The following is a 25,090-nucleotide window of genomic DNA, read 5'->3' on the forward strand; positions in this document are numbered from 1 at the left end:
ATGAATTCCTCAAAGGCCTGGGATATATATTACCTATCATTGAATTCTTAGCTGGGAACCTTGCACATAGTTGATGTCCACTGAAAACTTGCTGAATTGAACTGAAGTAGCTGTTCAGGAGACAGGGTGGGAGGGGCGGGGGCAGCATCTGGCAGTTTTTATCTTAAGGTGGTGTAGGCTGGGAGGATCACAAGCCCACTTCTAGAATCTTCCATCTGAAGAAAGATTCCAGGGTATCCCATTCTCACCCTTCTGTGAGCATTGGCACAGCCTGCTCACATACAGCTCTTTGATACAGCTCTGCCACTGCTTTGTGTTTCTTACACTGCATCTCTTCAACTAGTCTGTAAGCTTCACTTGGTCAGGAATGGTGTCTGTTTTGTGTCTTTCCGTATCTGGCTCAGTACTGAGCATGTGGAGACCCTCAACAATTTGGTATGTGTGAACTGAAAGACCTGGGACTTTGAGTTTCAAATGTAGCTATCAGATTTCTGGTCTGACTTTAGGAATGATTTTTCATGAGGATTGTGAATTTTGGGGAAATTTACCAAGAAAAGGCTTTGGAATTGTTTTCTTAGAGTTTCTTAAGATTGGGATCCTGTCTCCACCCATATTCTCAGAGCAAGTGAGAGATGGAAAGCAGGAGAAGAGGGGTGGCAAGATGACTTTATTTAAGGTATTATTCTTGACCTGTTTACGTTGTCAAGGTCAAGCAGGATGTTTTTCGTATTACTATATTTTCTCTGCTGTGAAGCGTGTTGGAATGTGAAAGCTATTTCACAAAGTTAACATGGTTTTCCAGAAGAAGAGCTATATGAACAGAGTACACAGACACACCTACTTACACACCTGTATATGTAGATGCCAATAGCGCTGAGAGGTGAACTTGTGCATGGATGAGGGGGCTTCCTGAAACCCAAGGGAAACCAGCATGTTGTGTGTGTGTGTGTGTGTGTGTGTGTGTGTGTGTGTGTGCGCGCTTTAAAGCCAGTTTAACTTGAATCCTCTCTGGTCTATAGCAGCTGGGAGAGATGGAGGGAACAGACGTTTATATGGGGTGATGGAATGATGGTGACTGTGTTGCGGCTGAAATAAACTAGTTTGGCTTTTCAGGAGCAGGGGAATGACCCCTCCTCCCTGGCACCCATGGGAGCCTCATCAGAGGGGCTGAGGTTGAAAGGTGTGAATAAAGGTGCAGAAGGGAGCTTATCTGGACCAGAGCACCAGGTTGCTTACAGCCACAATACTATATTGACTTTAAGCAGGAGCCTTGGAAAAACCAGCTGCAACTAGGAAGAATGAGGCAGTTTATGGGAGCATGTGGAAGGAAGCTGGGACAAAATGAGCCCCATTTTCTGTAAATTAGCAAAAGAGAAGGGCGAGAAAGAGTATAATGGGAACTTTTTGAAGTTAGGGGAGTAGCTTAATACAATTTCTTAAAAATCTCTGGAATTTTCTCAATCTATCTTGAGAGTGGGCACTGTGTCTTACTCATTTTTAAAACATTCCTCCACTCCCCCACCACAGAGACACTCTGGGGGCTACAAAGGGGCAGCACCCCCAAGAAGCTGTTCAGGAGAAGGCGAGTCAGCCCTTGGGGCCCAGGCTCCTTTGGAGGCCTGCCAAGCTGCACCTGGACCAGGTAGGGAGAGTGGGAACTTTGGGGGAGAGACAGTCCATATGGGGAATAAATTACTGCAAGGAAAGGGGATAATATTTACGACTTGTCCTACATTAGAGCAAGGTCTAAAGGGTGGAGTCGCAAACTGGAAAAAAGGTGCTGGAGGGGCCTCAGAGGACACAGATGTAGGAGCTGAGGGCAGAAGGGAGAGCAAGGTCAGAGAGCAAACTGGAACAAATTGTATCCTGAAGGTTCTCACCAGTGCTCACCCATGATGGGAATAAGCCCCCCACCTCAGGGCCTCTGTACCTCTGTGTCCTATAGACCCTCGAGGGGAGACCATGCACATAACCCCTGGCTCTTCAAGTTGGAAATCCTTGACCTTGGAAAATTACCTCTGAGGGAGGTGAGGATAAAGATGGGAGCTCGCTGTGACCTGCACCATCCACCAGGTGTCACTGATGTGTCCGTCTTAGAGGGTAGGCTAATTTGCACACGTGGACGAGGCGTCTGGGAATTTCCAGGTGCCCCGCCTCTTCTTGCTTGTTTCTCAGGAATCGCTCTGGGAGTGGAAAGGATTGATCCATCCACACTGATAAAGAACAGATGGTAGGGTGGGCCTGCTGGCTCTGCACCCTTCACTGTGGACACTGTGTTCCTCTTGATTACAGGAGGCCTCTTGTCATCAGGCCTCTTGTTTCGAGTGGCCAATGGGACTACAGGATCCATTTGCACCCAAACATGCCTATCTTGGGACTCTGACTTCCACCCCTCTCCCACTGACTGATTCCTAGTTTCTGAGCCATTTTTTTCCTGGGCTTTTCCTCCCTGCTCTTCCTCTTGGAATAGAGAGCTCTGTTGGAGGGCATGTGCTGTGTTCACCCTGGAGAAGGAGGGCCACAGCTCCTCCCTGTAAAGAGACAGCCAGCGCAGTCTCTTGTGGGTGCTGTGACTCTCTGCCCTCCCTTGGCCATGCCCTTGCACTTCCTTTCTGGAGAACACAGGCTGGCAGAGAGCCAGTGTGATATCCGGTGCCAGCAAATGGGTGGTAGAACAGCAGTTTTGGAAGATGGATCCTTGGCTAAGGAGGCCTGGGTTTCTTGGCCTTTTGGAGTGAAATTTGCCCATGAAGGAGGAGTCTCCTACAGACCTTCCCAAGCCTCACCCCTGGACTGCCCCTGATCATTTTTTTGCTTCGCTAGGACTGAGATCCACGTGTCAGTCCTGGCTTAGACTTACCCAGGAGTGACAGGGGAAGGAGGGGAGAGAAGGGACTATGAAGTCTTCAGACAGACATCTGTGCTTCTAGGGCCAGAAGTTTGGGTGTGCAGTGGGTGTCTTTGAGCTGAGTGGACCCAAGTAAGGCCTGGAACATCTCGCTCTAGAAGCCACAGGTGCATCAGAGTGTGTGGCTTGTCCTGCCTCAGGAAGGTGGGATAAGAAAGGCAGATCTGGGAGCAAGACAGAGAGAGAGAAAAAACGAATGGTGAGCACAGGCGCCTGGGTCACCAGCATTCAAGTGCCATCAGAGAAGACCCAGGGCAGAGCAAAGTCTAGATGATCACAGATTGTAGAAGGCGGAAGCACATCATAAGGTCCAGTGGGATGGGTGGCTTCAGGTGGTTCCCATCCAGCCGCAGGTAGCGAAGATGGGGCACGTTCTCCAGATCCGAGGAGAAGTCATGGAAGGCGATGAGGTTGTTGGGGCAAATCTGAGTCCCGTTGATTTCTATGGAGAAAGAAGGGGAGAGGTGAGCAGGAGAGGAGGGCGGGGTCAGGACAGATGGGCTTGCAGGCACAGATAAGGAAGGAGATGGTAGACAACTGACAGTAAGGACTCTAGAGTTCTCTTCTCGAACTGGCTAACTTTGGGAATTTGTGACCATGAATGAGTTGACCCTAACCTCCAGACCCAATTTACTCATTTGTAAAATTAATTAAGTTGGAATTGGTCCACAACTGTTATTTGAAATTCACTCTGAAGAGTCATGGAGGAAGTAAGCTTTGAGTTGGACCTTCAAAGTTAGGTAGGATGATAGCAGAGGGATACCTGGGGGATGGGGTTCTGATAGAGGGACCTATCAGAATGAAGTTGTGGAGGCCAAAAAGTTCACGGCAGAATCTGGGAGTAGTAAACAGCACAACATGATGGACTAGGGAGAGTGAGCTGGAAAGGTAAGTTGTGACCAAAAATTGTGGTTGGCTTTCAAGTATTTCACCAAGGATTGGGGCTTTGATCTTCAGCCTGAGGAATGACATTGAGTAGGACAGTAGGATATATGAACCATAGTAGCATCGGGGGATGTGAAATCTGGAGGGGGCCTATGATGAAGTTTATACTGTAGAAAGATGAATCTAGCCACAATGTGGAGAAATAGTGGGGTGAGGTGAGATCTGAAGCCAGCAGGTAGATGTGAGAATTCCCTGTGACCTGGATGTGAGGCACGCAGATGGACAGAAGATGGTCTCATTAACTGAAATGGGGATGAGAGGAAGAGAAAAGGCAGTCTGGGGAGGGCACAGAGCCCTTGGGACATTCTGAGCCTATTGATTCTGACATGAGTACTGATTCTACAGAAAGTAAGCTAGAAAGGTAAGTTGTGGCTAAATGGTGGTAGGCTTTCAAATGGAAAATGAGATTCCATTTTCTCCTTCACCTCTTTTTAGATGACATCAGATGTGTCATCTTCTAAATGAATCTTTATTCTCCCTAAGCCTTGCTTCATTTAACATCTGTGAGGCCGTTGATGTTCTTTTTCTCTCTTCACCTTTGGAGTAGCAGAAAGAGCCCTGACATAGATGGATTTCTTCTTATGGCCCTTGTGGCTTTGGACTGTCACCTGACCACTCTGACACTCAGTTCCCAGATCTGTGACGTATGAGAGCTATAGATCTAGAGGGCACAGAAGCTGGGGTTGATGAGAAGGGATGGAGAAAGAGAAGCTAGTACCCTTCAAGCATGGTATTCTGGGCACTATATTCATGTTAAATGACTAAATCTTCATATCAACTTCATGACAGAGGTATTATTATCATTCTCACTTTACAGATGAGGGGACTTCTCAGAAAGGTCAAATATCTGTTCAAGGTCATACAGATAGCAAGTGGTAAGGCCAAGATTTGAAGTCTAGTGCCAAATGGGGTGCTTTTTGCACCATCCCTCCCTGAAGCCCTTGAGAAAGGGCTGAGGTCGTGAGTCCCCAGCCTCCCTCTGTGGCCCAGCCCTGCCCGTCCTACTTACTCTCGATGATGTTGTTGTTGAGGTATAGGTGCTCCAGCTTGTTGCTGATGGCAGGCACGTTGCTGATCCTGTTGTGTGACAGGTGGAGCACGAGCAGGTTGGAGATGTTAAAGGAGTTCTTGGGGAGCCCCCTGTCGGACAGCTTGTTATAGTTAAGGCGAATGAAGGCAAGGTTGGGGAAGGCCTTGAAATACCCATTAGGGATTGTCTCGATCCTGTTGCTATCCAGGTAGAGCTGGTGAATGGCTGTGGGGACCTTGGGTGGCATCTTTTTTAGGGTGTTGTGGGCCAGGTTGAGCTGCATGAGGTTCTTGAGACCTTGGAAGGTGTCGGACTTGAGGACGACATCACTCAGCTTGTTGTGTTGGAGGTCCAGGAGCACTAGGTTTTCCAGCTTGCTGAAGACACCAGGCGGGATCCTGGAGATCTGGTTCTGGCTCAGCCTCAGCTGCTCCAGGTTCTGGGGGAGGGCCGAGGGCACCTCTTGCAGCTGGTTCTTCTCCATGTAGAGAAATGCCAGACTGGGTAGCTTTTCCAATACCTTCTGGTCTACCTTGCGAATTCGGTTGTTGTCCAGGTTGATCCACCTGAGGCCCGAGGCATTCTTGAAAGACTCCACTGGGAGCTCAGTTATGAAGTTGTTCTGGAGATAGAGGTAGTGGATGCGGGATGGGATGACAGGGACCTTTCTAAGGTTGCGACTATCACAGTAGAGGGCAGACGGGAAGTCATGGGGGCAATAGCATTCCCGGGGACAGTCAGGAAAGATAGATGGAGGACCCGGTGGGAGGGGAGGAGGCAGGTCTGTAGGCTCCGATGGCTCATGGGGCTGAGGAAAGCTGGGTGTGGGTCTAGGTCTCAGTCTGGGCCTGGGCCTGGGTCTTGGTCGTCTTGTTGGCTGGCCTTGGGCCACTGAGGCCAACATGAGGAGAAATGGGATGAGCCAGCAGAGGGATGACCTCATGATCCAGGTGATGTACCTATAGGGAGGAGACACAGGAGGTCATTAGAGGCCATATCTTTGCAACTAAAGCTGGCCAGGATGGGCTCCAGGGGAGCTGTGGGAGGGCCCTCTGGAAGCATTTCCTTGTTTGCCTGAATCCAGCAGTTAAGAAAGTAACAAGGGCTTAAGGATCTGGATCCCCTGTCCAGAGGCCTGGCCACTCAATGTGTTTTGCCTGCTGTGGAGAGCAGGAGCCATCCTGGTAGAAAGCACACTGGGCTGTGAATCAGAAGTCTTGGGGCTTACTGGAGAAGACCATTAACTTTTCTAGCCCTTCCCATTTGCAGCATGAGAAAATCATCCCTGTCCTTATAAGAGGGATGTTAGGATACATGAACCATAGAGTTCTGGGGTATTACATCTGGAAGGGTCCCTAGAGATCTCACAGCTCAGTGTTTTCACACTGTGCCCCCATTTCTGTGGAGCCCCCTGAGGAAGGGAGACCAAAGGGATGGCCCTAGGGCACCCGTAACTCACTCCTGTGCCAACCTGAGAAACTCTGCTTTTTCTTTTAATCTGTTGTATATATTGAGGTTTAGCCAAAGCATTCATTTGGAAAAAAAAAAAGTTTCATTGATAAAAGTGGTTTGAAATCCACCAATCAAGTCCAGACTCTACAGTTTATAAGACTTGAGTACTGGAGGAAAGAAGTGACTTGCCAAAGCCAGGAAGCTATTTAACAGCAGAGCCAGGACAAAAGCCCAGGTCTCCCACCTTTCAGAAGGGCTCGTAGAGATCTTGGAAAGGAAGGAAAATGCTGTAGACACTCTTGTGTCCCCTCTGCTCACCCCTCGCCCCCTGTGCTCAACTCATAAAACGCTGGTCTTTGCAAGCAGGAGACACACCAAGAGTTCTCCCCAGATGTGGAGGCTTCTGGGATAGTAAATAGGGAAGGTCTTGAAAGCTGCCAGGAAACCACTTTCATCTCTTGTGACCCGGTATTGCTGCTCCCATATCCATTGGAATTGATGGTGTCAAGGTATCAAGAATTTCCTGCTAGCCTCAGTGACATAATGGAATGGGTTGCTGAAAGATGTTTTGGATCACCCTTCCCAGTGGCCCTGATAATCCCTCAAATAGGGCCATGTGCTTTGATTTGAATTAAACTGGGGAAAAACAATAGATCCAGGGCCGCAGGCACAAAGTGGCAGCTCCCACAGGCTTCCTCCTTCGCCTGGCAGGGAAGGGTCCAGGGAGGGGGTTCCATGTACCATCTCTTCCCCAGGGCCATCATCCTTATGACACTCCTTCAGGTCTCCAGGCAAGGTCCTCATTCCCACATTGCTTCTACTGCCCGCCCTTGCTGCTTCTTCACAACTGTGGTGGTCTACCCTGCCCCCTCCTAGGGCCTGGGACACGCCGGAGATGCAGACTTCTTGGGCTTCTCTGAGATAGAGTGGGCATCCCCACTGCATCTGGACCCTGTGATTTCTTTCCTTTGAGTCCACATCAGCTTAGATTCCTCCCTGCGTGAGTGACCCAGCACTGGCTTCTTGCTGGCTTTGCTCAAAGGAAGATTATAGAAGCCCCTCACCAGCTGCTTAGTCCTGGACCAGATGCTCAGGAGGAGCTGAATATGACAAGAAACAGGAGAAAGGGCAGAGCTCAACCCTAGAGGGGCAGAGGATGTCTCCTACACTTACACACACACACACACACACACACACACACACACACACTCCTCTCCGGTACCATACACATAAGCAAACTCATGTTCACATGTACTCTTTGTGTGTGTGGGCCCTTATATAGTACACTGAGTATGGGAAGGAAGGAGGGAAGGAGGGCAGACAGACAAGAAAGAGGGAAGACACTGCCTGCAGCCTCCATTGCCTCTCCACCTCCCTCTAAGGTAGTCTGTTCCCAGGCTGGCCTTTCCAAGGGGGTCCAAGAGGGCCAGTTTCCCTGGGCCTCCTATCACAAAGGACCTTGCAGTTAGATTCTTGGCTTTAACTTCAGTTGAGGCTGTAACAGTCTTGGGGATACATTAACAAAATGGGAAAGAAAAGGCATTCACTGTAAACCTACACTTGGAGTCTTGTGGCCAGACCCCACACCACTCATAATTGGTGAACTACAAATTAATATTTTACAAGTCCTGTAATTTTCTTGAAAATAACACGATCATTTTGTATAACTTTTAAGGGAGTAGTTAAAACATTAGTATGTTAGAAACAAACATTTTTAAAAGCCTCTATTTTTGTGACCCTAATTTTTTTATTTTTGTTTTGGCATTTCTTTATTTTTTATCACCCAGAAGCCTAAAAATTATCAAACAATCTCCCATGATGTGAGAAGCCCTTCCCCAGGGAGGTTCCCAGCACTGGCTGAGGCTCCCTATTTCCTGGTATTGCCTTTGTCACTAAAAGCAGCCACCAGGTGCTTGACCCCTAGTTAAGCAGGTAAAGCTTGTCCAGAGCTTCCAGCAGAAGCCCACTCTGTAAGGTACAGTGACTCAGGTGGCTGGCCTTCGCTAAGGGACATTTTCAGTGGCTCCAGGCCTGGGCAGCCCTAGTCCCCATGGTCGGGAGTGACGGGATCCTAGTTTAGTCGTAGCTCCACTTGGAAGGCCAGCCTCCCGCTCCTTCCATTCACAGTGAACCTAAGCCTTCCTCATTCCCATCTCCCTCCCAGACCCTTTGGGAACTTCTTTGATTTGCCCTCTGGTCCTTCTTCTGATCCTTTTACATTCCAAACCTCTGGAGGCTGGCCAACCTCCTGGCAGAGCTGATGGGTGGTTCCAGAGGAAAAGCTCTTTGGGCCTGTATCATGGGGAAACTTGATCTGTTAATTCCCTTTCTCTTAGCCTGCTGCTGAATCATTCTGGGTGTATCCTCGTGCCCATGCTTTTTTCTTGAGGAAACAGCTTTCATTTCTAAGGCTTTTCTCATCTGGCAATGCCTCTTTCTGTTGGAGCTTAGCTGTCCAGAGGGAAGTCATGACAGCATAGCTTTGGCAATGCACTGTGACATCCTAAGTTCCTGAAATCAGAATCTGTATGACAGACCGGAGGTCCATGAACTCCAAGGGGAGTCATAGTTTCCCCTACCTAAAGCCCAAAGTCACACTTTTTTATGCTCCTGCCTTCCAGAACCTTCTGTCCAATCATAAGCTCCCTTAGGGTGGGTCATAAGTACGTGTGATTTTTAAGTTCCTTATGCTTTTGCAAGCACACCTACCCACCTCCCAGCTTTCTGCTGGGCTGTGCTCACTGCTCAGTCACTGACCCCTTGCTGACCGTGGACAGTCACGGACCTCATGCAGCCCAGTTCACTAGCACTAGCTCTCAAAACACTGCTGTTCCATGGGGAGCCACAATTGCTTTGCCCAACCCCAAATTCACTCTCTCCCATTAAGAACATTTCCTAAGACAGTTTTAAATTTGAATTTCAGCTCCAAGTATTGGAGATCTGGGCTTGAATCCTGGCTCTGCTGCTCTGCCCCAGGCTCCTTGTCTGCGTAAGGATCAAATGAGATCACGCACATGAAGCATGTCATAGGCTTACACTGTATAAATGGCGGGCATTAGTTTATTCATTGATTTACTTTTAAAAGAGCAGATTCTCTAGAGAGACTCTGATTTTAAAGTGAGCTAGCCCTCTTCCCTGTCTAGCTCATGAATTCATTCATTTAATATTCAAACACCCAGGGCTGGTGCAATGTTCAGGTTCATGGCAGGGCTGGATTGAGGCCCACACGGATTTTTCAAGTCACTAGGAGCAAGTTTAAGGGTAATTGGCTTTGTATGGAGTCTGGGATTGGGCTTGACTGGGAATGAGGGTGGGTGTGTCTCTTCGGGTTGAAGAATTACTCCACACTTCCACACTACTTACTGGCATTCTTCTTTCTTGTCAGATTTCCTGTCTAGTTGGTTACCTCGAAATCTCCATGGTTTAACTCAGCCAGGAACCCTGCAGTGGGGAACGGAGCTGCCCCCTGCCCCACAGCCACACCCATGGACATTGGCATGAGCCACTCTCTCTGTTCCCCTCTTTATGTTCTAAACTCAGACTTCTGAAAGCCATCCTGTTCCTTTTATCTCTTCCAGAATCTCAGAGGGAGTTGGAAGCCAGGAGAATCAGATAGTCTCTGCCCATTTTTTAGCAAAGGAGCAAGGCAGGACCACCTGGGCTGCCTAAGACCCTTTCAAGGCCTTTAAGTAAGGCTTTTGTGGTCCAGAGGTAACTAGAGGGTTGGTATAGGGTCATGATGAACTCAGCACACCACTGATGCAGCTGCCTCTTTGGGGGTGGGGGGAGTGGAATCAGTACAAGTGTGGGCCTGACTGAGGCAGTGGGGGAAGAGCTTCATGGTGCAATCTGGACAGGGGAGGAGGGTCCTTAGCCCGTCCACCACTGCCCAGAGACGCGACCCTGATCTCAGCAGCCTTAGTTTCCTTATCTGTAAAAAGGGGATAATAAAATCTTCCCTATTCCTGTATTCCTCACCTAGTTGTTGTCAGAAGCAGGTGTGACAAGTAAATTTAAAATGCACTGCAGATCAAAAGTGCTAAAAATAAATATAACACTATGATGGAGAGACCATCTGTCTTCCCAGCATCTACCATGGCAAAGTGTAAACAGAGTGAAGTTTCTTTGGCCTCAAGCCACTAGTACAGAAGAGCAAGTTTTCCATTCTAAGCAGCTGGGGAAGGAAGGCTTCCCCACAAGGCATCTCACAAGGGTGAGATGGCTCTAGTCTTCGCCTCTCTGTCTCCTTCTTCCTGCCTCCACCCCCTAGCATCTCTATCCCTTGCAGAAAGCCTAGGAGATGCCTTAGGTGCTTATAGATCTGGGTCCTAACCCTGAAACTCTTCAGCTACTTCACTGGGTGCTTTTAGGCAAATCTCTTAATTCCAGACTTATCGTCCAGCCTATCTTCTGTGTGAGGCCATCAGAACAGACAGCTGTTAGGCGAGAGGAGAGGGGATCTGGAAGGGATGGGGAGAGGTCCAGCTCAGTGCCTCAGGGGGCGCAGGGCAGGCATCTGCAGGTGAAAGGAAACATAAGCCTTTGGGGGGCTATCTTGGGGGCACTTGCTTTCTGGGATATTCCCTCATGATATAGCTGCTGGTGCTTGCAAGAAAGATAGAAGGGGAGAGCTCACAGGAGATCTTCCCTAGTCCCTCCTTGCCCATTCCCACTCCCCAAAAGAGAGTAGTCTATTTGGGACACTCTGGAGCTCCTCCATCAGACAATCCTTGTCCAGGAAACCACACAGCCCTTCTGCCCAGCTAACATTGCTCTTTAATCCCAGCACAGGTCTCCCTCAGGCCCCTGATTCAGATTCTCAAGACTTGGTTGACCATCAGGATCCCCTCAAGTATTAAAACAATGACAGATTCCTGGGTCTCAATCCAATAGGTCTGGAGCGAGGGGTCCAGACATCTATATTTTTAGTAAGTACCCCCTCTCCTCTCCCCTGCTCCCAGGTGTTTGTGAAGATCAGCCATATTTGGGCTGATCTAGCCCACCCCTGCCTGCCTTGGGACAGCACTCTCTATGGAGAGAGTTCACCCTAATTAGAAACAAGCCCCATTCAATAATTCACTCCAGTTTTCGCCTCCCTGATAGATGAAGGAACTACTGTCTTTTTCCTCTGCCACAAGGACCCCTTGTCAATCTGGGATAATTTCAAAATGACTTTAAAAAGAAATTTCTGCTGGCTGCCTATAGAAAAATAAATGAACTGCCCCCAGAGCTGGGGATTAGGACACCCAAGGCTTGGAAGCTGAGTTCTTTCTTCCCTTTCTTTCCAAAAGCCAGTGGTTTGGACCAGTGAGACAGAGAAATTCAGAGCTTCTGGGAAGATACTGTGCAAGTTGGAAAGCCACTATTCCCCCTCCTACCCGATTAAGTTCTAAAGAACGAAGAAATCCTTCCAACTCCTGCTCTTGTTCATCTCCTCCCTGCTCCGCCTAGACTCAGCACACATGATTTTCTTTGGCTCTGCCATCTCAGTGGGAAGACGTACTTTCTTTTTTGCTCTTACAGCTGGAGAGGCCTATGAGAGGGTGAGACAAGATGCAGTGTGTGTGTGTGTGTGTGTGTGTGTGTGTGTGTGTGTGTGTGTCTGTGTGTACCTGTGACAGTGAGTGACAATATGTGAAAGGTGCAGAGAAATGGGTTCTTGAGTATGGTTTCTATGGAAACATCTGATCTGTAGAAATACTGTATGCAGCATAACTCTCTGGGCTACAACAAACATCTGTACCAGGAAAGTTTAACTTCTGCAGCTGGCAAATACACCGGTAGAAAATGATGACGAGAAGGAAGAAGAATAGGATGTAGAAGCAATGAGCAAGGAGACAAAGTGGAAGGAAGGAAGGAAGGAGACAGAGACTAGATCAATAACCTAAGCTGGACAGAGCAGGAGGACACAGGAGGCTTCCTACCCATCTCACGACTGGGCTTACCTGCACACACCTGCCTCTGCTCTCAGCTCTGGGTTAGTCCCCGCAAGCTTCCCTCCTCTTCCTCCCCCACCCTTCGGTGGAGCTGTGGCAGCAGAGAGCCAGCCAGAAGTTCTGATCTCCCTGTGTTGCAAGAGTGCTTGTGTTTGCCTGACTTTTCTTCCACCAGATTCTATTGGGGTGGGGAGGTTAGGTTAGGGGGAGGGACGGGCAGATTGTAGGGAGGGAGGGGAGGAGGGGAGGAGGAGAGAGCGGAGGGAGGGAGCTTGGGAAAGGAGGAATGACAACAATAAAGTCTTTATTTGGTAGCCAAAACTCCCAAAGACTTCACCACACACCATGCCCACTGACGAACTCATTTTTAATAACATTTCCTTCTGCTACAACTGCTTCTGGGGGGAGACTGAACTGTGTTTGGAAAACAAGCCAAATTAACAGAGGAAAAGGCATGAAAGCAAACTCTGTATGGGCCAGAGCTGAATGGCTGGGTTCTCACCAGCCTCCCCGGAACAACTGCTTTGCTTCCCCTTTGCTCCCCTGGTGTTAAATTCCCAAACCGTGAAGCATGTGGGACATGTTCTCTGAGCAATGACAGCCCTTCCCTAAGTCATGTTCTCTGGAGGTTGCTAAGGGAGTGGAGTCTCAGTGTGCAGTGAGCTGGCACAGGAGATAGCCTTAATTTGGCTGTTAGAAGGATGCCCTGAGGACCAGATAGGGAAAAGTCTGGCCTGGGGTCACACAGCAAAGTAAAACAGAATTAAGATTTGATATAAGACCTAAAGTCATTGTCCCTAGCCCAGTGGACAATATCAGTGTCTTCTTTCAGCTTCTCCACCTGTATCACACTCAGGAGAGATCTGGGGACTGTGTGGTCATCTCACAAAGACATGGGGAAATCTCAGTGTTCACACCATCCCAAAAGACCCATTCAAGTCAGACCATTACCTTGAACAATTCTCCTCAATTAAAAAATGGCAACACACTTGCAGTTAAAGAGCAGCCCAGTGAAACTTCCTGCCACCCTGGTTGACTGCTTAGAAAATACAATGATACTTTTTCTGTCATCATATCCATGGAGAGCTGCAGAGCCTACTGACAGGAAACTCCCACCACCCCTCCCAATCTGGGATAGAGGAAAGTATGTTAAAATCAGGGTCAGCAGCCCTTGACTCTGCCATTAATTAAGCTACATGATCTTGGGCAAGTTACTTAATCACATAGAGCCTCCGTTTACCCATCTATGAAATGGGAGTATTACCTACCTCACAGGGTTGGAAGATGAAATGATTGAAATATGAGAGCACTTTATAAACTGGAAAGATGTTAGGGTTAGGAGAGTGAGTATGGTGAATGGTACTCAGCCTAAGAAACGGAGAAGGGAAAATATAACCCATACTTTCTTTCCCCACCCTGCTTCCACCCAAAAGCGTGAGACTTCCACACTTGCTGGTGAGGTTGCTGGAAGTCAGCACAGCCCTCTCTATAGAGTCACATGGGCCCTGGATGTGCCAGGCTGCTCATCCCGAAGGGGTATGTTCCTCTCGGCAGACTCAAGACATTGACCCTAGATTTGCTTATTTCCCATGATGGGGTGGATGGTAAGAAAGATGAGCAAGATGCAGTGAGGTGCAGGAGGATGGGCCGGGAGTGGGGGTGGGAGGGGTTAGACATGGTGCAGGGGATGTGACTTGCTCCATTTTTATGAGGTCCATCCAAATCCCCAGAGCCCATTCTCTTCAGCATCAATAATAACCGACTCCATCCCTTCTCAAGTCAGTATGTTTCCCTTCCTCTTTCCTTTATCTCCCCCTGTCCCGTCCCAGGCCATGCAGAGAGAATTGCAATGACAGACAGAGAGGGCTATGGACTAATCTGGAATGTTTAGAGAGTGCTTATTGGTGGCCTGTGGATCTAATATGGCTTGAGGACCCAATATGTTTTTTGATAATACATTAATAAAATAAACCTTTTTATCATGGAAAATTTAAAACATATGTCCATTTACTCGGAATAGTGTTAATAACCCCATGTACCCATCACCCGGTTTCAACAATTACCAACTCATGGCCCATCTTGTTCCATCTGTGCCCCACATTCCCAAAGCATTTGAATCATTGATAATTGTGAAAATTGGATTTGAAGCTTTTTAGGCAGGAAAAGCACTTCCCGGTTCAAAGCAGTCTCCATCCCTCTATGTTATCTTGTCACATAGTTGAAGGCCTAGACTACCTCACTCAGTTACTGACCTTCCTGTCCTTGAAGACTTTTGAGGTCACAACCACTAGCTTAAGGACAACAACTAAGAAATGGAATGAGTTGGGACAAATCAGGTATCTATAAGGGAGAAGGTGCCAGGTTATCTCAACCAACCTGCCTTTCTCATCGCCTTGACAGAGGACACAGCAGCTTCAAAAGTGGGAGACAGGGACTGGCTGGGTTCTTGAGACCTGGCTTTGCCTCTTACATGCTGTGTGATCTTGGAGATGTCCCTTTCCCTCTCTGGCTTCAGTTCATCATTTGAAAATGCAAGGTTGAACGAAGCATGAAGAGAACCTGAGATTTGGGGTCAGGACACCAAATTTCCTTCCAACTGCTCTCTAGCTATCTGCTGAGCTGGTCTTAAACACACCTGTGCCTAAGGTAATGCCCCTGCCGCATCTCCTGCACAGGTACACCCAGCACAACACTCACTGGGAGCATCATCTGAGAGAGCACTTAGCAGTGCACGGGGTTCATACAGCCAGACCCCGCAACTCCTCCAGAAAGAGCTTCTCCTCCTTGGGTCTTGGGGATACCAATCCTTCACCCCCAAAGGTACTTATCTCTTTCTGGTGTCGAGGACAACATGAAGTGAATGCTAGGGAAAATGGTGAAAAGTCACGATAGCCAGTCTGTTGCTGCAGCCTACTCCCAGGAGAGGGCTGCGATAGTGGATAGGGGTGAATGTGGGGACAGAAAAGGGCAAGAGGGGGAGGCAGGTGCCTTTGCAATGTGGTGGATTGCAGCGATATTTCCAGAGATTCTGGACCTGCTCCCACTTCCCACCCAGACTGCAATCCCCTCTCAGGACCTCACTGCTTACTCGACCCTCACAGTAACTGCTGCTGGTTATAAGCGAGTGAAGCAAGAGAAGACACGGCACGATTGTGTATGATCCTTTCCATAGAAAAATATAGAATGGTTTCTAGAAATACGTGCTTTCCACCTCCCCACTGCCCTGTCCCCAAGACTCTGCTGGGAAGGAACAGTGTGGTCCTGAGAAGTTTTGGCTCAGACTGCCCTGTGGTCATCGGGCCCACAGGGGCTGGCCCTGGGATGGACCCTCTCCCCTCACCAATTGAGGCTGACAGCCTTTGGTGGCTGGGCATCAGGGCAATTGTGGAACAGGGAGAAGCTGTGGGAGTCCTGTGGTCGCTTATCCTGCCGCCCTACCTGGCGGGCTTGCCTGGGGTTAGTGGGTTCCTGGTAGGTAGAGACAGCATCCTGTCGTCACGGTATAACCCACAGTACCCACCAGGGGCTTGGCACACCCTGGGTGCTCAGTAGGAGTCTGTTCCATCACATTCAAGAGGGTTGAACAAGGAGACTCTGTCACTCTCTTTTTAAAAAATGTTATTTATTTTAAAATATAAATAGGTAACACATTCTCTTGATTCAAAATCCAAAAGGTACAAAAGTTTGCACCAGGGAAAGGTTTTCTACCCTGCCTGTGTCCCCATCATGCAGTTTCCTCCAGGAGACAATCAGCATATCAGCTTCTTGTGTCTGCCAGATGTATTTAATACACGTATGAGCAATGCATACAAGTACGGTGTACTTTTATTTTTACTTGGTATTATATCTGAATGGTGTCTCCATGTTAGTACACAAGATTCTTTCTCTCTGCCCCATATTTATTTGAGCAGTCCCTCTTGTGGACATTTGGGCTTGTCCCTCTCCCTCACCCCAGACTTAGCGTCTCACAGACTTGGGTCCAGTTCTGCCCTGCCTCCTCTCCATGGTGACCAGGTAGCCTTGGTTGCTCATTTGCCCTCTCTGAGCCTCAGTTTTCTTATCTGTATATGGCAGGTGTCCGTTGCAATCCATCAATTCAATAGTTGTTCTATAATTTAATATCTATAATTTAACTCAATTTCTGAATCTGAGTGCTCATGTTACTGGCACAGTGGAAAACTCCATTTCAGTTCGTCTTGGTGCCCCACCCCCTGGGTTGTACAGCAGCTGTACCAGGTTTTTGTGGAGCCAGGGCCTGGGTCAGGGGAAGTGCTCATGGGGAGGTGCATGTGGTTCCTGGTTAGTGTCTTACCCAGGATGCTCGGGACATGCCCTTCATCCTGTGAGACCCCTGTTTGAGAAGCTCTCAGGCACATTCTAAGGCTGTGTGCAGAGAACAGAAACCTGCAGAGATGTCATTTCCTCTCTGGAGATGCGCTGGCAGCCTGGCACTCTCCTAGGGGCTCAGGACTAACAGAACCCCACATTCTCCCCTGACCTGGCCCCAACCAGGGACCATTTTTTCTCTGGGGAAGGAAGTTTCCTTGTCCGACTTACTTTTGGCCAAACACTGTATTCATGTCCGGAAACCTCCAAGGGTTCAGGCTTGTGGAAAATGAAGCCATAGAATTTGTAGGCTTCTTCCATTTCCCTCTTGCCTTGCCTGTGGCAGAGAAACTGGCCTGCTGGTATCTACCAGAGGAAGGAAGGAGCAAAGACAGGGAAGGAAGAAACAAAACATGTCTGTCAGCCATGAAATGAGTGCACCGGGGCTGGAGGCCCCTGGATTCCTTCTGCTCATTGTCCACAAACCTGTCTAGTTGTCATCAGCCTGTGGGCCATCTGAATAGTCCCGCTCACTGTCAGCTAGTGTGACTGGGCAACACTAACCTGGGGCTGCTTGATCAGCATTGCTTCTGGAGTTCCTCAGGTGCTGGAGACCCCAGGCTCAGGTGAGTGGTGATGGCGCCTGCCTTCCAAGGCGAGGCCCTCCTCGGTTCTGGAGTGCCTCTGTGCCCTTTGGTCACATCATCCTGGAACTCCACTTAATTTTATGTTGTAATAATCACAAGTCACAACACCTGGATCTAATATCCAGGTTGCAGGTAGAGATCTGATAAGTCACCCAACACCATCCTGTTCCTTGCAATAAGTTATTGGGTAATGACACTGCCTTACACAGGCACAGTCACACTGTAGCCATGTGATGATGATATGTGGCCATGTGCGGTCAATCATGTCTTGGGTCAAAAGGTCTAAGAGGGCAAAAGCCAGGCAGCTCTGCCAGGGACCACCTCCCATGACCATGGAGGTCCTCACATCCACACGTGCACCACGCACCATCACATTTTAACTGAATAACAGTAAAACTAATGGCTACCTCTTGTTGAGGCTTACTCTATGCCAGCCATTCTTCTAAGCCCTCTATGCTTAGAGTGTACAACTCTAGTTCTCACACAACTCCACGAGGCAGGGACTGCTCAAACATCTATTTTACAGGTGAGAGACTGAGGTACAGACAGTTAATGAACCCAAGGTCACTCAACTAGTGATGGCGGGGATAAAATTTGAACCCAGATCACGCTGCCTTCAGGTAACTTGTTTGTGTTTATCCATGCTATTATGAAGAATAAAATGCAAATCCTTCATAGTCCTCTCTAAATCCATGTAGCTTGGTGTCATTAGGTATTTTCTATTCATGCAAGTTTAATTATCATCACATATTTATTTTTTTGATGTTGAAAAGAAAATTCTCATATTGAAACTGTTGAGAACCACTGATCTAGGCCTCAGTTTCTCATTCCTAAAATAGTTATTCTCAATGCCTCTTTTTCTTACCCCCTATATGGATTCTCCAAGTTCTGTCGTTCTATTTTCTTAATGGTTTCTTGTGGCTTCCCCCTCTTTCCTACCATGGCACTGGACCACTGCTGGAATTCCTGACAGGGTCTCCCTGCCTCGCCACTTCCTCTGCCCTCCACCCTCCACCTGGCTCTTGCTAAGGCATGGATCTGACCAAGTCACTTTTCATCAGCTCCCTGGCCCCATGACCATGGTTCTCAATCCACAGCGCTTGTCAGATTCACCTGAGAGTTCTTAAACATGCCTGAGGCCCCACCCTTAGAGATGCTGATTGAAGGAGCTCTATATATTTGAAGGCTGTCCCCATGAGTGATTCAGTTCACATCCTTGGCTGAGAATCATTGAATGTGGCCCAAGCTCCATGCTCTACTCCCCTGATTACTTCTCTAGCCCCATTTCTGAAACTCTAAACCCTAAACATATGACTGCCTCACAACAACCAGAATACTACTTCATATCTCCACGTCTTTGCTCTCTGTTCTTTCTGTCTAGATGGCCCCTCTTCCCCCAGGAGTTACATTTTCTAGGATGGTTTCCTGACAGCACTTTCCTCTTCAGCCCCTGGGTAGTGATGACCACTCTGTCTGTGTGCTCCAGTCACCAGCCAATGTATGTCCAACACAGGACCAGTGCCACTTCCCTGTTTTCCTGCCTGCCTAGTCTAACAGCTTCTCAAGGGCCTGTGCAGCCGAATTTGATTCCTACTTGAAGCCTGAGTTCTGACACTCAGTATCCTACATCCTGGCCCCAGTGTAATTTGGCAGGGATCCTCAAAGCACTAGAATAGTTTCTCCTATTTTGTATTTGCCCCAGTCATTGCAAAATCCTCCTGTGTGTGTTTTCCTGCAGCCTTCTCAATTTCTAATCTACTTTCCATGACCCACCAAATGTGCTTTTTCCCAAAATACAAACCTGATCATGCAACCCCCTTGCTTAAATCTCTGCAGTGTCTGTTAGTTGTTTATAGAACAAAGTTCAGATGCCTAAGCATGACACTCGAGGGCCTGAAGTCTGACCCGGCTTTCCTGCCATTCTCATTTCCTTTCGTAGTTCCCAAAGAACCCAAGAACCAGATTCATGAGATAATGTTTTCCTGGGCCTCTGCCCAATCTAGGTTCAGATGTCCTTCTTCCCTTATTCTCCATTTGGGGAACTCCGATCTACCCTGCAAGGCCCACATCAAATGTTACCTCCTATGTGAAGTTCCCCTTGATTCCTGCAGGCAGAGTGAGCTCACTGTGCTCCCCATTCACAATCGTTACAGCACTTGCCGCGCAGTGCACTGACTGCTTATTTCCATGTCTACCTCCTCCGCATGATCGCAGGATCTCCAAGCAGAACCCTAGCTCCTGACAAAGGACCTGGCAGATAAGTAACAATGGTCAGAATAGCTAACATCTAGTAGAGCTTCCTATGTGCCATGCATGAATGTTACAGTTCATTAACTCATTCCGTCCTCATAGCAACCCAGAAGCAGGCAGTGTACTACCATCCCTATTTTACAGAGTATTATACAGTTACTAAGTGTCATGGCCAGGATTCAAACCCAGGCAGCCCAGCTCCAGGGTCCATGCTGTCTACACTATACTGATAATGCATACAGAATGCATGGTCATTCATAGTGAGAGTGTGTGTGTGTGGCAGGGGCGGAGGGTAGTTAATAAAACATGATATGACTTGGTTTCTGCCCACACCACTCCTGATGTCAGGCTGGGTTGGAACCCTGGTCTGAGGCCTGGTCTGTGGCTGTCACTGAAACAACAGAGCTGTCATCTCTTTTCCAGCAGGTGACATGGATGCTCACCGACTCCTCTCATTACCCCCACAAACCTCAGCCACTTTTCTTTTTATTTCTCCTTTATTCTTCTCTGCTTGCCCAGTCTGAGAAAATAACTGGTTGGCCTGCGGCTTGTGAGTGGGGCCCCCTCCTCCCTCCCATGTGCAGACCTGGTCTTACTCGGAGCCAGAGCACCCGGCTCAGGGGCCATGCCACGTGGCTGTCCACCCTCCCCCCACGATCCAATCTGTAAGACTCCTGAATCCTTCCTGTCAAAGGAAAGAACACAGGCAGAGAAAAAGACCAAGGTTGAGAATGTTCCCAGTCCAGTTTTCTCCTTTCTCAGCCTGCTGGGCTCGGAAGCACTACTGTGGGAGGTCACCAGCAATATGTGCATGAACTCCCAGCCACTGCCTGGGGCGTCTGCCTTCCTGGGGCTGGTGACACAGGGCAGTGGGCTGAAACAGAGAGAGGGTGTGAGAGCACACCCTTTAGTAGCCATCACACCTGCCCCAGCTTCCGGGAGTGGAAGCCCACCTGAGCAGATGCCTGGAGCCCCTCTGCTCCTCCATTCACCCTGCCTGTCGTTTATTCCTGGGTCTCCTATGAGCAGTCTTCAGCTGGCCTTTACCGTTAGACCACCAGGTAGAATATTCCTCCAGACAAGGCTGCGTCTCCCCACCACTGGCATCTCCCAAGGGCATGTGAGAAAGGATTCTCCCAGTTAATGGTAGGAAAGAGGAGCCATGCTTGGTTGAACCTTGTTCTCCACCGCTAGGGTGCAGGAAGGGTGGCAGAGACCTTGGGCCTATTCACAGTGCTCCATGGAGCAAGTAAGGAGACTTGCTTTCTTCTGCTCTAAGAGCTGTCTCACAGCCTAAAATGGGCAATATACACATAGGACAATCGGGCACCAAGACCCATGACTGTTTGACCCCAAAAATACACAGTAAAGAATAAATACTTTTAATGGCTGTGGCTCATGAAACAGCATCGTGGAAGGATACAGAGTATTGTTATGAAGTGTCCTCGCCAAGAGACACTGTGTTTCCTTCATAGTGTTTATGCTGGCCTTGGCATCCATCAACAGAGGATATAGCCAAGGGCACTTCTGGCCGAGGGTTGTGATCTGGGAACTAATGTACTGGGCACAAGTGCTGTCCCTTCGATCCAGTCCCCTCTTGGCAGTGAGCTAATGTGGCCACCTAGCCAGGTCTAGAAGATCATCCTGGATGCCCTTTCTTGGGAGGCATTCAGGAGGTGGGATGAGCCGCCTCCTGATGCCCCTCCCCCCATGCAGCCCTGGAAGCTGCCTCCTGCTAATCTCATGGACTCAGAGCCTTCTGTCCCATCCCATAAGGCTGTTCTGAGGACAGAGCAGGGCTTTCAGACTGGAAACAGTGATTATTAGGGATGGAGCAACCCATCTTGGCCCACCCCAGGTGTGGGGAATTTTCAGGCCATGTTGAGCCAAGCCACAGAATGAAGGCAAAAAGGCAAAACATGTTTTGGAAGGTGGCTGGCAGTCTGGACTGTCTGCTCCCGGGGCCAGGGCTCAATGAGAGGCTGTGCAGTTAGCAAAGTGGTGTGAGAAGTAGGGGAAAGCAGCCAGGACAGTGGTGGCTCGGCTTTCTCTAGAGACCCCTAGAAATGAAGGCTCTCCACCTCACCATGTCTTCAATCCCCCAAATCTTCATTTGCTGAGCTTCAAGCTGAAATGATCTCATGAAGTCATTCCTTCAGTCTACCTGGTCTTTTGCATGCTGAAATTCAGGCTCCTTTCTAATACTTACATCCTTATTGGAGGATGAGAAGCCTCCTCCCACCTTAAGCAGAACTTGGACTTGAAGAGAAGTCTAAGCTCCTTGGAGACAGGTGCTGGGTAAACGGTGTTGTCATTAGCGCTGTTATATCATTAGCATTACTCACCTGTCAGCTCCTTCTGATGCGGTAGTGCCCTGGGCAGACAGGCGCCCTCCCTCCTTTTAGTTCTGGAGAGAGGAAGAAAGAGGACTGATGGGGAAGTGTGATGAGGACTGGGCAGAGGAGTAAGGGAACACTGGACAGAGCAGGAGCCAGCTCCCTCCAGAACCTGATGGCTGATGGTCCCCCTCCTGCTTAGGTGCAGGGTAGGTAGGTATGATTTGCGTAATTAGCCCATGAGGATGTCATACCGATTCTTGTTGACAGGAAACCTTCCTCCTTCCCACCCTTCCTCCTCTCCCTTCTTCCTGCCTTCTCTCCCTCCTCACCTCCTCACCTCTCCTCCCTTCTCACCTATCCCTCCATTTCCTCTCCTTTCCTCCCCCTCTGGCCCCTCACTTTATTCTCCTTCCTTGCTCAAGTCTTCCTCCTCCCTCCTCCAGCCTCTGGCTCCTCTTGTGACTGTGCTCAGGGAGGGGATATGAAATCTATTAGCTACCACATTGCCACAGGACTAAATCATGCTGGTGGCGCCTCTCCATCAGGCGGCACAGAGCTACAGGGCTGTCAAGATTGGACCCTTTAGTTCAGCTCCCTGGGCACCACCACTCCACCCACTCATTGTGATGCAAAGCCTGTCTCTTTCCTCCTTCCCAAACCTGTGATGGGTGGGGGTGGAGGCAGCCCGTCCTTTCTGGGAGCTTCATCCCCCACCGTTCTGGCCCCATTTGCCATCTCTATACCCCTCATTGGGCCTTGAACTCCCTGTTAAGGGAGGGAGCCCCTTTCTCTTGCTTTCCCCCACCCCTAAGCCCATGTTCTTATGCCCCTGTTGCCCTGTGCCATCTCCCTCCAGGGCTTTGTCCCTTTCTCCTCACCTCACGCCCCTTGCCTGACTGACGCCTTCTGCTCTCACAGAGATCTGGAAACTGCCCTCAGGGGAATTATTTAAATTACTCCATCTTTCTCCTTTAGACTAAAAGCTCTGTGAGGGTTTACAGTATAGCCCAGCACCCTGTTTAGGCCTAGCATTCATTTGACAAATGTTTATGGAGCACCTACTATGTGGCTGGCACTATGCTAGGCTCTGGGGACACAGCTGCGAACAAAGCAGACATGGTCCCTGCCCTCCTGGAGGCCTCAGTCTACAGGGAGATACAGAAAATAAACAAACAACTTTAAAAATGTCACATTGTACAACCTAAAATATACAGTTTTTGTTTGTCAATCATACTTCAATAGAGCTGGGTAAAAAAGAAAATAAACACATAAATAAATTGAAGTATATCACAAACGAGGATAATAGTGTGAAGGTGAGGAGAGGATACATAGTAGGGCCCTAATTCATATTTATGTAATGCATGAATGATGAATTAACTCTTACTCTGCTTTCAGCCTGAAGGTTGGTCTGGTCTACACCACCTAAAAATATTCTCAGTTATATCCTGTCTTTCATCTGTTCTCCTTGTATTAGTCTTGTAATAATAATAATAATAATAATAATAATAATAATAATAATAATTACTATGCATTAAATTGCTACTATGTGCCAGGCTATATGTTAAGAACCTTCATGTATTGCCTCTTTTAAGTTTTTATCCCCACTTTAAATATAAGGAAACTGAGACTCAGACCAAATAGCTTGTCAAAAGCCACATAGCTAGCACCAGTAGAAGGTCTGTGTCTTATACTTCTTTATCACCCAATGGTCATGGGCCACCAAGATCCCACAAGAGATGCTGGAGAACCAAGCTGGTGAGGAAGGGGAGACCTGGAAGCATAGCTTTGCCTGCTGGATCCAACAAGAGTGGTATTGTCCCCCTTCCTGCCCATGGAGGGCTCCTGCCCCTGTGCCTTCACAGACACTCTCTGCACCTGAAGCAGCACTGTCAGAAGTATGGGGAGACCACTCTGTTCTCTAGGCCATGCCACCCATGTCCCAGGATCCTGCCACCATCTGAACTTCTATGTCTCTCTACCTATCTTCTCTTCCATTGAGGTCTGCCCATAAGAGCAATAGGGACAAGACATTCTGGGTCCTTCTCTTCTTGTAAGACAAGGCTGCCATCTCTAAGATGTAGCTCTGGAATTATTCCACCATTTCTAGCTACTCAGTCCCTCCAGACCCATTTCCATTTAGCTCTGGGTTTATTCTGATAAAAATCTCCATCCCATGTGCTTACCCCTCTAATAATTATATAAGCTCATAGCTCATAAACACCGCATTATAAAACAGGGACTTTTACACCCTGCCTGTAATCAGATTCTAGACTCACAGATGGCTGGGACGATGAACAGCACTTAGTCTTTACTCTCTCTCTCTCAAGGGTTCTGTGTAGGGACTCCTGCCACTCCATCTTTACTAGGAGCTCCTGCCACTCCATCATCCATTCTTTACTAGGAGCAAGATATAGATAGATAGATAGATAGATAGATAGATAGATAGATAGATAGATAGATATAGATATCTATCTATCTATCTATATATATACGTATATATATATATATAAGTATATAAGTATATATATAAGTATATAAGTATATAAGTATATATATACTTATATATATACGTATATATACTTACTTTTTTTTTAAAGGACGGCACAGCTCAAAGTGGCCCATGCGGGGATCGAACCGGCAACCTTGGTGCTACTAGCACCACGCTCTAACCAACTGACCTAACCAGCCACCACTTTTTTACTTTTAATTCAACATTTTTGAGTTGAATTGCATATTTACATATGTTGAACTATAATTTACATATAGTAAAATGTAAACATTTTAAGAGTATAGTTTGATAAACTTTGACAAATGTATTATATATACTCACGTAACCATCATCTCAATCAGATGTAAAATATTTCCATCACCCTGAAAAATCCCATGTTATATATATCACCTCTGCCCCTCACCATTCAGTGGGATTCCCAGTCTCTAGCAATGGTGAACTAAGATATCTGAACAAACCCTACCACTGAAAACAAGTAAAACAGATAGGTAAGATATTAATTATTATTTCCTTTAAAAGGAGCTAACAAGAGAGCTAGTAAGAGAGAATAAAACAACAAGCCCAAGTTGAAGGGAACATATGGAAACCCCAGAGACAGAAACTGAAGGTTTGCCCTGAGGGTATTTGCTGATCCCATTAAGTCTGAACTTTTGTTTTGGTAACTTCATGGCAAGGAGGATACAAATCGAAGCTGGGGCCTTGAAGATTCGTAATTATTCTCCTCTATAAATAAGGATATGGACCATAT

The 25,090-nt window shown here is 48.0% G+C and overlaps 1 protein-coding gene and 1 non-coding gene across 3 annotated transcripts; both read right to left on the reverse strand.

Moving 5' to 3' along the window:
- Positions 1-12,440, reverse strand: PRELP (proline and arginine rich end leucine rich repeat protein). 2 transcript variants are annotated; one of them, XM_033093231.1, is made up of 3 exons: positions 12,291-12,440; positions 4,863-5,842; positions 1-3,350 (listed from the first exon to the last, which is right to left on the reverse strand). In XM_033093231.1, exons 2-3 carry the CDS (start codon positions 5,824-5,826, stop codon positions 3,175-3,177), a joined length of 1,140 nt encoding a protein of 379 aa, XP_032949122.1. In that variant the 5' UTR covers positions 5,827-5,842; positions 12,291-12,440; the 3' UTR covers positions 1-3,174. The 2 variants fall into 2 exon arrangements, with proteins under 2 accessions (XP_032949122.1, XP_032949121.1); XM_033093230.1 differs by having other exon boundaries at positions 12,281-12,439.
- A 12,007-nt stretch (positions 12,441-24,447) lies between these two features.
- Positions 24,448-24,521, reverse strand: TRNAT-AGU (transfer RNA threonine (anticodon AGU)). The gene has a single exon. It is a non-coding gene; the product is annotated as a tRNA-Thr (tRNA).
- Positions 24,522-25,090: the final 569 nt, after the last annotated feature.

This window comes from Rhinolophus ferrumequinum, chromosome 22, assembly GCF_004115265.2.
Source record: "Rhinolophus ferrumequinum isolate MPI-CBG mRhiFer1 chromosome 22, mRhiFer1_v1.p, whole genome shotgun sequence".
Taxonomy (NCBI): Eukaryota; Metazoa; Chordata; class Mammalia; order Chiroptera; family Rhinolophidae; genus Rhinolophus; species Rhinolophus ferrumequinum.